The 14,618-nt window shown below is 36.6% G+C and overlaps 1 protein-coding gene across 4 annotated transcripts in view; it reads right to left on the bottom strand.

Moving 5' to 3' along the window:
- Positions 1–14,618, bottom strand: part of MARCHF1 (membrane associated ring-CH-type finger 1) — an 839,495-nt gene that overhangs the window by 540,265 nt on the left and 284,612 nt on the right. For all 4 annotated transcript variants that reach the window (XM_060299840.1, XM_060299838.1, XM_060299842.1 and 1 more), the window contains exon 2: positions 12,258–12,334. Coding sequence is in view for 2 of the 4 variants with exons in the window: in XM_060299842.1 (XP_060155825.1) it covers positions 12,258–12,305 (48 nt within the window). In the remaining 2 variants the exon portion in view is untranslated. The remainder of the gene's footprint in view (positions 1–12,257; positions 12,335–14,618) is intronic.

Genomic DNA, 14,618 nt, shown 5'->3' with positions numbered 1-14,618 from the left:
CTTCTCTACATTTGTTTCTTTTTTTTTTTTTTTGTAATATGAAAGTAAATACCAACAATAATTATTCCCACCTTAAAGGAATTAAATGAATTGATATAGAAACCATTTAGAACCCTGGCTGACACTCATCTTTTATTTTAGTGGCTAAAACATATACAACATTTATGTCCTTAAATAAAGGTAAAAAGCAACATTGAAATGATAAAACCAAGCTTACTGCACACCCAGAGATGGGAGAAAGCTGGCACCAGGCACAGCCCAGCAGTCACAAACGAAGGTTTAGACCAGAGGGCTGAGGAAAATTGCGGTGGTGGAGAGTTATCTAACTTCAGCCAGGAAGAATGACAGATTGGAAAGCTGGGTAAGAAAGAAGTGACAAAGGTCTGGATGAGTGTAACATCTGGGAGGAAAGGGTGCTCTAGTATTCAGAAGCCAGCTACATAGGTTACACAGTGTAAATTCTACTACTCCATCCACCAATGACAAAAAGGGAAATTAAATTTAAATGACTGCAAAAACAGCAGTCGGTCCAACATGAAACCTCAGTACTATGATGAACATGCCATCAAGAATCAGTTCCTAAACATTAAAAAAATCAAACCAAGACAGACACAGAAAGTCAAATTGTGAAAGAATTTACACCTGAGAGCACATCTGATGGAGTAACCAGAATTGTTTTAAAACCACTTAATTAAATATTGGGCTACTGATTTTCCTATAATTCCCAAAAGCAGATACAGGAATTATGAAAGTCCACAATTCCTTATTATCTATAAAATACTTTCATGAGGTGTAAAATTAAACATCAAATAATCTATTATCATTATAAGAGAAAGACAACATAAAGTATAAAACCTTAAATTCTAGAACAAGCACCTGCTGTTTCTTCCATGTAACCTTAGGCAAATCATTTTCCCTCACTTTGTTGGAGCTTATTTATCCATAAAATAAAGAGAATAAATACTTCCCTCTCAGCACTATAGTGTCAAGATTATCAAATGAAATAATGTATACTGAAGTGCTTTTTAGATGTTATAATACAATTAGAATAATTATTAATTCCTAATTGCGAAGAGTATCTGTTACTGTAAACAAGTCACCAAACTTGCTACCTCTGAGAATATTCTAAAAATAAGGTAATAATAGAAACTCAGCAAAAATTTTTAATGCATTATTAAAAATCGTGCCTCTATTCATCTGTTGATGGGCATTTGGGTTGTTTCCATACCTTGGCTATTGTGAGTAATGTTGCAATAAACATGAGTGTGCATATATCTAGTCAACATCTTGTTTTCATTTCCTTTGGGTATATACCTAGAAGTAAAATTACTGGATCGTGTGGTAGATCTATTTTTAATTTTTTGAGGAACTCCCATATTGCTTCCCATAGTGTTTGGACTAATGTCCATTCCCACCCACAGTGTATAAGGACTCCCTTTTTACCACAACCTCATCAGCACTTGTCTCCTGTCTTCTTGTTGATAGACATCCCAACAGGTGTGAGGTGATAACTAGTGGTTTTTATTTGCATCTCTCTGATGATTAGTGATGTTGAGCATCTTTTTATGTGCCTGCTGGACACTTTTAATGTCTTTTTTGGAAAAATATCTACACAGTTGACCTGTGAACAATGCAGGGGTTAGGGCCATCTACCACCATGCAGGTGAAAATCCACATGTAACTTTATCGTTGGCCCTCCCTTTCCAACGTTCTGCATCCACGGATTCAACCAACTGAGGATCGTATAGTGCTGTAATTTATTGAAAATAATGTGTGTATAAGTGGACCTGCACAGTTCAAACCTACGATCTTCAAGAATCGACTGTTTTCATTTCTTCTGCCCATTTTTAATCACATTGTTTATTTGTTATGAAGTTGTATTAGTTATTTATATATTTTGTACATGAACCCCTTATCCAATATATAGATTGCAAAAAATGGTATATGTACACAACAGATTAGTATTCATCCATGAGAAAGGAGGATATCTTGCCATTTGTGACAATATGAATGGACCTTGAACACATTATGCTAAGTGAGATAAGTCAGACAAAGAAAGACAAGTACTGTATGACACCACTTCTAAGTGTAGTCTAAAACTAAGTTAAAACTGTAAAAAAGCACATAGTAAAATGGTGGTTACCAGGAGATGGGGGCTGAAGGGGTAAGACTGATGGTGTTTAAGGATACAAACTTGTAATGAGTAGTAAATAAGCCATGGAGATCTAATGTACAGTATAATGAATATAGATAATAATATTGTACTATAATGATGTAACATGATAAATATTACTTCAATGACAATCATAGTGCAATATATAAATGTATCAGGTAACACACTGTACACCTTAAACTTGCGAAGTGTAACATGCTAAATTTATCAAATACAGAAAAGAAACGAAATTGTACCTCTAGATTTCTTTTCTTAAGAGCATGCAAAAACAAAGTTGAACACAAAGTTTAAAAAGGCCAAAGTTAGAGAAAACAGAATTTTTTAAAAAAAGAATGAGACAGAAATTTGACATTCTATACTAATATTGAATATTATTTCACTTTGTATACTTACAGCAGTATCTATTTAATAAGCTGTGCAACTACTCTGCAGTTTTATTGCATGCAAAGAGAAAAATTTTCCTTATAAAATATAATACAGATTGAAAGAAATTCATTTGAAAACATTTAATAACTGTCATACTCAGGAGTCTAAATGGCGCTATTTTACTAAATCTAAACTGAAAAAAAAATCATTGAAGCCTTCATAGCAAGAAGAAAAATCCCTACTAACAATTTAGTGTGGCCAGTTCTTGTGGAATGTTGATTTTACTTTTCACAGAGACATACCGAGATGCTGTTCATTATGATTAAGACTTTATAACTATAAACAGGTAAAAAAATTAGTGTGAGGTTCATTATACTACAGACATCATTTAGCATGTGATACCCACAGCCGGGCATCTAGACCTCAAAAATGTTTCTTTGAACTTTTTACCTTAAAAAGTAAGTACAGGTAAAGGTCACTCACCAAGAGAGTTTGTGACTCCAAAGGAGGGATACTATCCTAGGATTTACAGATCTTATCTATGAGAGGTCAATGAATAGAACAGATCTGTGCATGTGTATTGGGGGAAAAAGTCATATTTTCACTGAATTCTAAGTGAAAATTTATCATTTGCTTGGATTATGATGTTAGTCAACGAAGCACAATAGGAATAGCAGTATTTATGAACTTTTCTTCATACAAAGTATTATATTTTCATATATTTTATTACAATTACGTAAAGTATGATTTAAACTCATCACAGCTTCAGAATTACTCTTATTATTAAACATTTGCCTAGACCTTATTTACCGTATTATGATGCCTGTGTTTGACTACACCACAAATTTGACTTCTCATGTTTTGATGACTGTATTCTAATAAAATTGATTCTCTGTGTAATCCTCTGCATTTGATTATATGCATTTAAAATATTAAAATCATTATTTTGAAAGGGGATGCATAAACTTCATCAGACTTCCAAATGGACCCATGGCACTGTGGTGGCTCTGTATCGTGTCAGCTGGGCTAGGACAAACAACATTGCTCAGAACCCCCTACCCTATATGATTCCAGTTAGTGTGGGCCATGGAGACAATTTTGTGAGATTTGTGGGTACAAGTGAAGCAGCAGCCATGTTGTTTTTTATCTGGAAGAGCAGGGCAGAGTCATCAGGTGCCTCTGTAGATCACGCACAGTGCATCTTATCTATTCATCCTCCTTCAGCCTCTCCTGCATCACATGTGTGTTTAGCTCTGTAATGATCATGGCCCCAGTTTCTCCTGAATGACATCTGTATCACCAAGGTTGAAAGCAGTGAAAAGTAAGAACTGACATGACTTCAATCCATTTCCCTTGGTTTCAGCAAATGCTTGTGAGTTACAGCATACTCTTTCCCACATTACATCCACCTTCTATTCCCAGCTGCCTGTCCTATGGATTTAAACTCTAGACACATGCAAAGACAGCGGCCCTACTGACATCTTTTAACCAGCTCCTATAATTATGTAAATCCTTATAAAAAGTTCTTATAACAAATATATACTTTTTTCTAATTTTTCAACTTCTCTGATAGAATACTAACTGATACAGCACAAAAATTATGTTAAGAAACCCTGTTTTAAAACAATTTTTTTGAATTATCACAAGACACTGATAAGTATAAGGCCATTAAATTAGCTAACATTTATTCTAACTTTAAAAGTAAGTACTGGTTGACATTTTCTGGTCGAGAATGTATGTAAGGTAACTTCACAGTAAAACAATTTAATCACAATTTAGTCACATATTTAATCACATACCACGTATCTAATGGTTTCAGGTCAGGATATGTCAGAAGACAACCCTGAAATGGAGAGCAGAAGAAGAAAAAAAAAACAGAAAATAGTCCCAGAAAGTGTTTGTTTCAAAGGGTGAGAATGAATTATTGAAGGGCAGTTCTAAAGTGCCACGACTCAATTCAAGGGGATAATTTAATTCTGCTTCTAGCTGAGTTCATAACACACTTCAGTCTTATCCCATGGCATAATATTGAGTCTTATACATCAGTCTTACTCTATAGTTGTTTTTTAAGAAATTTATGTGATTTTTTTTGTGCCACAACACAAGTGACAGAGTAACATCACCGATATATAGGAACATATTCCCAGCCATTTTAGAATGGAGAGCTTTACATTCCCTCTTCAATCATAGAAGAGAGACATACTCAGAACGAGATCTGAATGTGATGCAAAAACTCTTTTGACTGTTTTTGTGCAATGGTTGAAGCTGAATACCTACATTCCTAACTCTTGTCTGTGAACATGAGGAGTAATGCATTTAGACACATGACCATTTTGCCTTTAGACTAATAACACTGAGGAACTACTCAAACTAACCCTTGGAAAAGTACAGAAAACTCTACATCATTTGGAGCCGATTTTTCCCCTTTGGGCTCCAAATGATATAGAGTTTTCTGTACCATTGCAAAGCAGAAAAGACAACCTTTTGCAGATGTAGCATTTGAAATATGACGAATGTTAGGTTTGTGTGGGGAACCCTCAAAACACAATTAAATGCCTGTGTTTGTCACCATCAACAATGCTTCGATCCAGTCTTCTCAAAATACAACAGAAAATCTGAAACCAGGATTCTAAGCAGCATTAAAAAAAAAGGTCTTACTTGTACACATTCTTTAATCCACAGAAGACTCAGAGAGCTGGCAAAGGTAGAGGAACAGTCTGGAAAAGTCTATTTCAGCAGATTGATATTTATGTACTATTCTGCTCCCATGTAAATTTGCAAGGAGCTCATTTTCATTTACTTAATAATAGAAAGTTGGAATGTAGACCATTAACATTAAAGAGATTTGAGGCTACGTGCAACAATACTAAATGTCTGTCGGTCTGTGTATAAAAACTTTTTTTCAATTTCTGTAATTTCATGTATTTGTCAAAACATCTTCCATGTTCATAATGACTTCACCGAAACAAATTGTTTGAGATAAACTCTATTTCTTGGGAAAGTCCCTCTCATTTTCTCAGAGAAGTATTATATAAGCTACTGTAACAGGGCCAATTATCTGAAGCATATTAAGAAGCAATGATGCATAAAATCTTTTTCAATATCAAGTTCAAAGCAGGACAAAAGGTGAATTCATTAATGTGAATGTTAAGACAAATGAAATAGAAAGTCACAGTGGTTAATTATGCCGAGGAAACAAATTAGAGTTTGTCACACTTAAAGAAAGTCTTTTTTAAATAACTAAATTATTCAAAAGGCGAGTTTTGTCAATATTGTTTCTGAGGCTATAATGTCAGGAATGTGTGTGTGTCTATGTATGTATGAATTTTTAAAAAACAATAAAAATGGAGAAACTAATGATTTTTGTTATATTTTCTTTTTTTTAATTTTTAAAAAATAATAATTTAAATATACTTGATTTATAATGTTGTGTTAGTTTCAGGTGTGCAACAAAGTGATTCAGTTATATATGTATTCTTTTTTTTACATTCTCTTCCATTATAGGTTATTACAAGATATTGAATATAGTTCCCTGTGCTATACAGAAGGTCCTTGTTGGTTATCTATTTTATATATAGTAGTGTGTACCACAGATGCCCAATGATGCAATTGATGGTAATTATGAACAAAGAAGAAGAGATGTGTCTCTCTGCTAATAAGCAAGGACCACTGGTACAGCTGAGGAGAAAAAATAACATATAAAATTTTGTCGTTTTTAGAACTGATGCTTACTGTGTTGATCTCTATTCTATACATGAATATCTAACTGAAAAGAAACTGACTTTTCCTTTTAGTGACTTCTAATTTTTACACTTAAACTTACTTGCTTGTACTTACATTACACAGTAGTTTTTTTTTTCCCATTTAGAGGCATTAAGAGCTTTACTCCAAATAATAAAAGAGCCATAACTTCCTAGTACAGAACACAGATAAAGAAAGAAAGAGTGGGTGAAGAGCACACACTTCCATCACTCTACTTGGACACGGTGTTTCCCTAACAGATTCATCACAATGGAATTTCAATCAGATTAAACTCCTTAAGAGAGCAAACTTAGGTTTTACTATGTTGATAATATTTAGTGTATCTTTAAGATCTTCTGCCGTATCTTTAAGACAGACATACAGCACTTTTAGATATCCTTTTAGCACTCTTAAGCATTTAGAGTTCCTTCCTGACAAAAATTTTCATCCTGCACATGGGTAACTCAACTTCTGGTGATAAATAGAATGGCCAGCAATATATGCTACCAAAGAATATGTGTAGCTAAGTGAATGAACTGATAACCTTTAACTTTCACAATGAAATGTCTTTATTTTCAACATGGCTGATATCTATAACACAGAGGTGTTTTTTCATTCAGGAATGAAACATTCCCGCCCTTCAGATCCTCAGTAGAACTTCACTTATGAGTTCTCTGCCATAAAACTCCTACCTTAAACCTGCTGGAGACAGTTGATGTTCAAGAATTGTCTAAGGAATAAGCTGTCAACTACTTACTCCTCCACAATTCTTCAGGCTTCTTCCCTGTGTATGGAGATAATCAGAAAGCTACCATAATCATTTTGTTTCTTTGTGTAATTGCATTTAAGTTTTGTTCAAGGTGACTACCAAAGCTCATACAAGAAACAACCAACTGTATGCGGAAGACCTTTCACATATTTTAAAAAGCTGCTGTTGAGAATGCGTGCCATTATGTGGTTCAATCGTATAAACATCCTTATAACATATGGGGGAGAAAAATGATTCTCTTGATGAACCGTTATCCTTTCTTTTAGAGAAGGTTAGACTAACAAACTTAAAGCTTTATACTGAAATGCCATAGCTTTCTCCAACATATTTATTTGTTTTGTTTGGACATAAACAATCTCTAGTCCAATTCTGTGCTAAGCTCATGCCCTTCATCATATACCAGTGGTTTTTGGCTCACAGTTCTTATTTTTCTTGCCAATCATCAAATAACTTTTAGATTAGAAAATATTTAACAACATTAAATATACATTATGATATACATTAAAAACAAAATTGTGAAAACAGATGAAGAACAGATTATGAGAAATTAGTTTGTCTTGCTGAAATCACTGTTATCAATTCTAGTCTCTCACAACTGGTTGCAAAGGCCCCAAAAGAATCCACATGGGCACATCTCCCTGTGCTTCATAATCCTCTTGAAAAGTCACTGATAAATATTTTTATTCTAAATTATTTTTCACTGACACTTTGGGAAATATTAAGTTGCTTTTCCTTCTTTTATGTCAACTTCCCTCAGTAGGTAGCTATACCATCTGTACTACTCTCTTTTGTATACACTATGTATATTTTTACAAATGGTCCTTGAATCAGGGCAAGCATAGTTCTGTCTTCCTCAGAGAATGTCTAAGTTGTTTCTGGCCACATCATAAATAGTTGCCTATTAATGGATGAGAAAAATCAACACATGAAATGACTAGGCCTCTACCTCATAGTTACCTCTTTCTGACCAAGCGTCTCTGTCTTTTAGTAAAGTAAGAAGAATCTCTGTCAATAGAACAAAAAAATCAAATCCATTTTATTTCTACAAAGTGCCCAAACTTATAAAACAAACTGTTCAATGTCTATAACGAAGCAAATAATTACTCCTGAATGTCAACTTGGGACTTTATGTGAGTAAAAGTTACTCCAAAATGAATGAACACATCTTTCACCATTTCAATAATTCCTGTTTATTCACTTAAAAATTCACTTTTAGGTAAACTAGAGGTGCAGTGACAGTATAAATTATAAATGAATACAAATAACCCATTTGTTTTACTATCAAAAATGCCAATAACACTAAAAGCAAAAAGAATAGGTTTGAGATAAGAATATGAGTAGAGATAAGTCACTCTTGGAAAATAAGCTGAGGATGTTTCAAAATCGGAAGATTTCACCACTTACATCAACCTTACCAACTGCCCTCTTCACCCCAACCTCTTAATTTTCATATTTCCATTCATCGCACATTTTTTCCACTTATTCAGAGTTAGAAGTATGACATAGTCTTTGATTTTTCTTCCCCCCATGTCAGTTATTCAGGAATTGATAAGAGAGGATTTCACTGAAATGTCTCTGGTGACTGACCCTCCCACTGAATAAAATATAGGCTGCCCAGAATGGAGTTAAGACCCTTCCTCGTTTAGACCAATCTTACTTCTTAGCTTTGCTGCTCACTACTCATTTTATAAAATTCACTTTCCAACACCTTTAAAGATAGAATCTATCACCATATCCTAAGTAAATTCTTAAGCCAAGTCTCTTTTTACTTTGTCCGATCTGTGATGTGAGTCCCTTAGTTTTTCCTATGTTTCATTTCTCAAATTTAATTACATTGACTCTCAATAGCTGCAGCACTTCATTCATTCATTCATTGTTCTTTTCTCCAACTCTTTAAATATGTATGTGGCATACAAGGGTACACTTAACATGTTGCAGGGTGTCAGAGAGCTATAATACAGTCTCTGAGTTTTTTACTGACTTTAATCCTACATTTAATTTTTATATAATTGATTTTTTCTCCACAATGAAACTGTAGCAATTAGGAAGCATTGGTCTTTTGCAATTTTCCTTTATTCTCCACAGTTCTTAGCACAAATATTCATTTGATTGAATTAAATAATTCAATCATTTGATTGAATTAAAAAATCTTACAAAACATAGTGCTGATTTCATCACTACTGAGTTTCTTGGAAAAGAAAGTCTATAAAATAACTAGCATTATAAGCCAGAAAATAGAGTGATTTCTAAGCTAGAATCATTCATGATCTAAAATACCAGAAAAATAGCCTCTATTGATAGATATTACCTTGTGAAATATAATCCTCTCTTAAGGGAATAGCAATATTGGACAGCAAAAAGACAGCTATGAGTTTTGGGGTTTTTTTTTTTTGCTGTACGCGGGCCTCTCACTGTTGTGGCCTCTCCCATTGCGGAGCACAGGCTCCGGATGCACAGGCTCAGCGGCCGTGGCTCACGGGCCCAGCCGCTCCGCAGCATGTGGGATCTTCCCGGACCAGAGCACGAACCCGTGTCCCCTGCATCGGCAGGCGGACTCTCAACCACTGCGCCACCAGGGAAGCCCCCTATATATTTTTTTTTTAATGTGCTCCTTAAAAATTTGTTTAAATGACTTCCAGTCAGATGACATGAGTAGAGCTCCCAGGGAGGTTCTCATTCCAAAGGCAGAGGGTCCACTTTGATCATCCTTCACGCCCTTAGAGAAAAGTGTACTAATTCTCCATTAGCAACTAGACAGTATTCAACTGGGACCACAGCGGAGCAGGAGATGTTTTGCTAAACCAGTTAGCTTCCTCCTTTGTACGGTCTCAGAAAAGCAAAGTCAATGTTGACTGAAGCTAATGACTTATTACAGAATGTAAAGCAGCAACCAACGTATGATCATATAATCCTAGGTTTGGAAAATTTCATGTTGAATTAATTAGCATTTTTTCTCTCAGATAGTCTCTGCAAGATAGGATCTGTGTTGCTTGAAAAGTCTTTCAAAATAAGGGATTTTCAAACGTGTATCTATAGCTATTCTAGCATTTAAAAATTCTCTCAGCATGGAAATCTGCACTATTAATAGTCCAGGTTTTTGAATTTTTTAAAAAATCAGTACAAAATAAAGAATGGGTCACGTTTTTGTAAGATTTCTTAATATACACTGAAGAACAGTATTCAGTTATTTCAGTATGTTTTCTTTTTCAAATGGAATTATTCTACTTCCTTAATTTTTTTTTATTGGAGTATACTTCTAGTACTGAGAATATTTAATCAAAATTTTTATTTCTCCCCTGTACCTTCTTGGTACATTCCAGATTCTTCATTAGATGAATAAACTACAAGTGCTCAGAGAAATCAAGAAGAGTGTGATCCAGCCAAGAATACATTTGTGCCTGGTTCTTAAAAATCTTTCTTATTAATCTAAGTTCTAATAATACGTCCGTAGTTCCCAACTTGGATTTCTTAGAGCTGTAGGGATTGATGTAGTAATAGGGAAACAGGAAACTTCTGTGAAATCCTAATAGAAAATGTATGTTCACCACTGATCAGATGGCACAGGTCATATTCAACACTAAATTTCTTTGCCATTTTTCATGCATAAGGCTTGATACATAGTAAATATTCAACAAATGTTTCTTACTAATATAAAATTGTATAAAGTCATTTAAATGCTGTTGCTATTCAATGATAAAACTTAGAATTTATGAGGAAAATACATACATAGAGAAATCCTTAACAAAAATAGAAAATTGAACATTTTTATTAAATGCAGTGTTTTAGGGAGAGAATTCCCTGGTTTCCATTTAGAAAAATAATAATGAAAATGGATAGGGCTTGAAAAAAGTGGAACTGCTATGTCTTAGTTTAAATTTAAGATAAAGATTTTTTGTTAATCTTCTATATAATCCTTATTTTTTGTCTTCTATATAATCCTCTATATAATCTTATATTTTTTAATCTTCTAAATAAATCCTTATTTATTTATGAGATATGTTAATATTTATCTTTACAAAATTTCCAATTTTGTGAGTGATTCTTCACCAATTTCAAGATCTTTCTGACAGATTTATGCCTTCCAAAATACTATATACATTTCTAAAATCTATTCTAACTTTTGAGTGTGTTTTTCAAGTTACCATACTCCATATTAATCCAGCTTGTTCAAAAATAGTGGAGCAACAAAATACCCCTGCTGAATGCACTTGGAATAGCCACTGCGCTGCTGATTACAGATCTCCACGTACATCGCTTCATCCAGATGACCCTCCCCCATCCACTTACTATGGGGGGACATAGCACAATTTTTTTCTCTTGTTTATTGGGAATAGTTTACTTGAATAAAAAGCACACACACAAAAAAAACACAGAAAAGAAAAAGTTGCAAATGTCAAATTACATGAGGTGTATTACATCCTCAACCTCCTGAGTCAGTCATAGAAAAGTAACTAGAGGCAAGGGGGCTATTCTGTATCAATATCAGAAGAGAGCTTGTAAAAGAGGGAGAAATTATTTTGCTTTCTACTGTGTTTTAGAAACTGAAATAGCAAAACTCTCAACTTTGAGGTAATCAGAAGGGTTGTAAATTCGAAGTTTCAGGAAACATTCACTTTAATGTCACTCATGACTCTCCACACAGTAGCTTTTCTTTGCCTCACATCATGTAAAATTCATGAGTGTTAGACAGATTTTAGTACATCCAAACAATGTGGTACACATCTCATCATAATGAATAATCTAGGAATGTAAAAATCTAAGTTTTAGTAACAAAAAGAAAATCAATATGTTTCCTAAAGAGGCTCAGTATTCAGTTACCTTCATCAGGACCCAAGAGGCAGCTGTTACATGTCAAATTGAAAGTATTCGTTCAGTGAAATACAGGACATTATAATTACCAATATATTCACCCAGGCCAAATCAGTATTACTGAGAGCACTGCCCATTTAAATTAGCTAAAAAACTTATAAAGTTCCTCTCACAGGTCATTAAAATATTGGATAATACATACAATGAAACAGAGTTGATCTAACAAAGAAATGTTTTTCACTATCCATTGAAATTGAATAAAATTTAGGTAAAAGAAATCTTGAAAAAATAAAATTGTCTTCTATTAAATCAAATTTGACACTAATTCCAAATTTTAAAAAAAACTGGTTCTCTGCAGCAGAAAATCTTCTTTACTAAAATAAAAATAGATAAACTTACGAAATACAGCAGTGTCTTGTTTAATCCCAGCGGAACATCTGAGGACATTGTCTCAGAACTCCTCGCGGGTACATTTCCTGAAAAAGAAAATTGAAATAAATAAACTAAAAGGCTGAACTTAAAAAAAAAAAAATTAACTTTAAGGAAACTAATTCTGTGTAATGGAAAGATCCCACAAATGTTGTACAAATTGCGGGTCTATCTAAATAGTCTTTATAATGTAATAGGGAGGGCTCCCAGTGTCATTTGCGTCAACATTCAGATCATGTGGAAGAATTTATATCAATATCCATACAGTTTCAAAATGTGTAAATACTTTTAGTATATTAAGAAGAGAAAGGTGCTCACTATCCAAGTGGGGAGACTGTTAGTAAAGCGGCTGGAATGGCCAACCCGAGCACCAGGAGAGGAAAAATGAGTACAATTGTAGCTCGAGGCCGGGGGAAGACGGCGGAAGAGTAAGACGCGGAGATAACCTTCCTCCCCACAAATACATCAGAAATACATCTACACGTGGAACAACTCCTACAGAACACCTACTGAACGCTGGCAGAAGACCTCAGACCTCCCAAAAGGCAAGAAACTCCCCACGTACCTGGGTAGGGCAAAAGAAAAAACAAAGACAAAAGAATAGGGACGGGACCCGAACCTCTGGGAGGGAGCCGTAAAGGGAAAGGTTTCACACACTAGGAGCCCCTTCGCGGGCGGAGGCTGCGGGCGGCGGAGGAGGAAAGCTTCGAAGCCGCGGAGGAAAGCACAGCCACAGGGGTGCGGAAGGCAAAGCGGAGAGATTCCTGCACAGAGGATCGGTGCCGACCGGCACTCTCCAGCCCGAGAGGCTTGTCTGCTCCCCCACCGGGGCGGGCGGGGCTGGGAGCTGAGATTCGCGCTTCGGAGGTCGGATCCCAGGGAGAGGACTCGCGGCGTGAACACACCCTGCAGGGGTTTAGTGCGCCACGGCTAGCCGGGAGGGAGTCCGGGGAAAAGTCTGGACCTGCCGAAGAGGCAAGAGACTTTTTCTTCCCTCTTTGTTACCTGGTGCGCGAGGAGACGGGATTAACAGCGCTGCTTAAAGGAGCTCCAGAGACGGGCGCGAGCCGAGGCTAAAAGCGCGGACCCCAGAAACGGGCATGAGACGCCAAGGCTGCTGCTGCCACCACCAAGAAGCCTGTGTGCGAGCACAGGTCACTAGCCACACCCCCCTTCCTGGGAGCCCGTGCAGCCCGCCACTGCCACGGTCTCGATATCCAGGGGAAACTTCCCCAGAAGAACGCACGTCGCACCTCAGGCTGCTGCAACGTCACGCCGGCCGGCGCCGGTGCAACGTCACGCCGGCCGGCGCCACACGCCGTTGCAACGTCACGCCAGCCTCTGCCGCCGCAGGCCCGCCCCTCACGCCGTGCCCCTCCCTCCCCCCCGTCCCCCCACCCCGCCCCGGCCTGAGTGAGCCAGAGCCACCGAATCAGCGGCTCCTTTAACCCTGTCCTGTCTGAGCGAAGAACAGACGACCTCCGGTGACCTACACGCAGAGGCGGGGCCAAATCCAAAACTGAGCCCCAGGAGCTGTGCAACAAAGAAGAGAAAGGAAAATCTCTCCCAGCAGCCTCAGGAGCAGCGGATTAAATCTCCACAATCAACTTGATGTACCTGCATCGTCGAATACATGAATGGACACCGAATCAACCCAAACTGAGGAGGTGAACTTTGAGAGCAAGATTTATTATTTTTTCCCCTTTTCCTCTTTTTGTGTGTATGCTTCTGTGTGACATTTTGTCTGTATAGCTTTGCTTTCATGATTTGTCCTAGGGTACTATACGTCCGGTTTTTTTTTTTTTTTTGATTTTTTTTAATTTTTTTTTTAAAAATTTGTTTCTTAATAATTATTTTTTATTTTAATAACTATCTTATTTTATCTTACTTTATTTTATTTTCTTTTATCCTCTTTCTTTCTTTCTACTTTTTCTCCCTTTTATTCTGAGCCATGTGGATGAAAGGCTCTTGGTGCTCCAGGCAGGTATCAGGGCTGTGCCTCTGAGGTGGGAGAGCCAACTTCAGGACACTGGTCCACAAGAGACCTCCCAGCTCCACGTAACATCAAATGGCGAAAATCTCCCCAGAGATCTCCATCTCAACACCAACACCCAGCTTCACTCAACGACTAGCAAGCTACAGTGCTGGACACCCTATGCCAAACAATCAGCAAGACAGGAACACAACCCCACCCATTAGAAGAGAGGCTGCCTAAAATCATAATAAGGCCACAGACACCCCAAAACACACCACCAGACGTGGACCTGCCCACCAGAAAGACAAGATCCAGCCTCATCCACCATAACAGAGGCACTACTCCCCTCCACCAGG

The sequence above is a fragment of the Globicephala melas genome, chromosome 5 (genome assembly GCF_963455315.2).
Source record: "Globicephala melas chromosome 5, mGloMel1.2, whole genome shotgun sequence".
In the NCBI taxonomy this organism is placed as follows: Eukaryota; Metazoa; Chordata; class Mammalia; order Artiodactyla; family Delphinidae; genus Globicephala; species Globicephala melas.
This window is presented reverse-complemented; position numbering and strand designations above follow the sequence as displayed.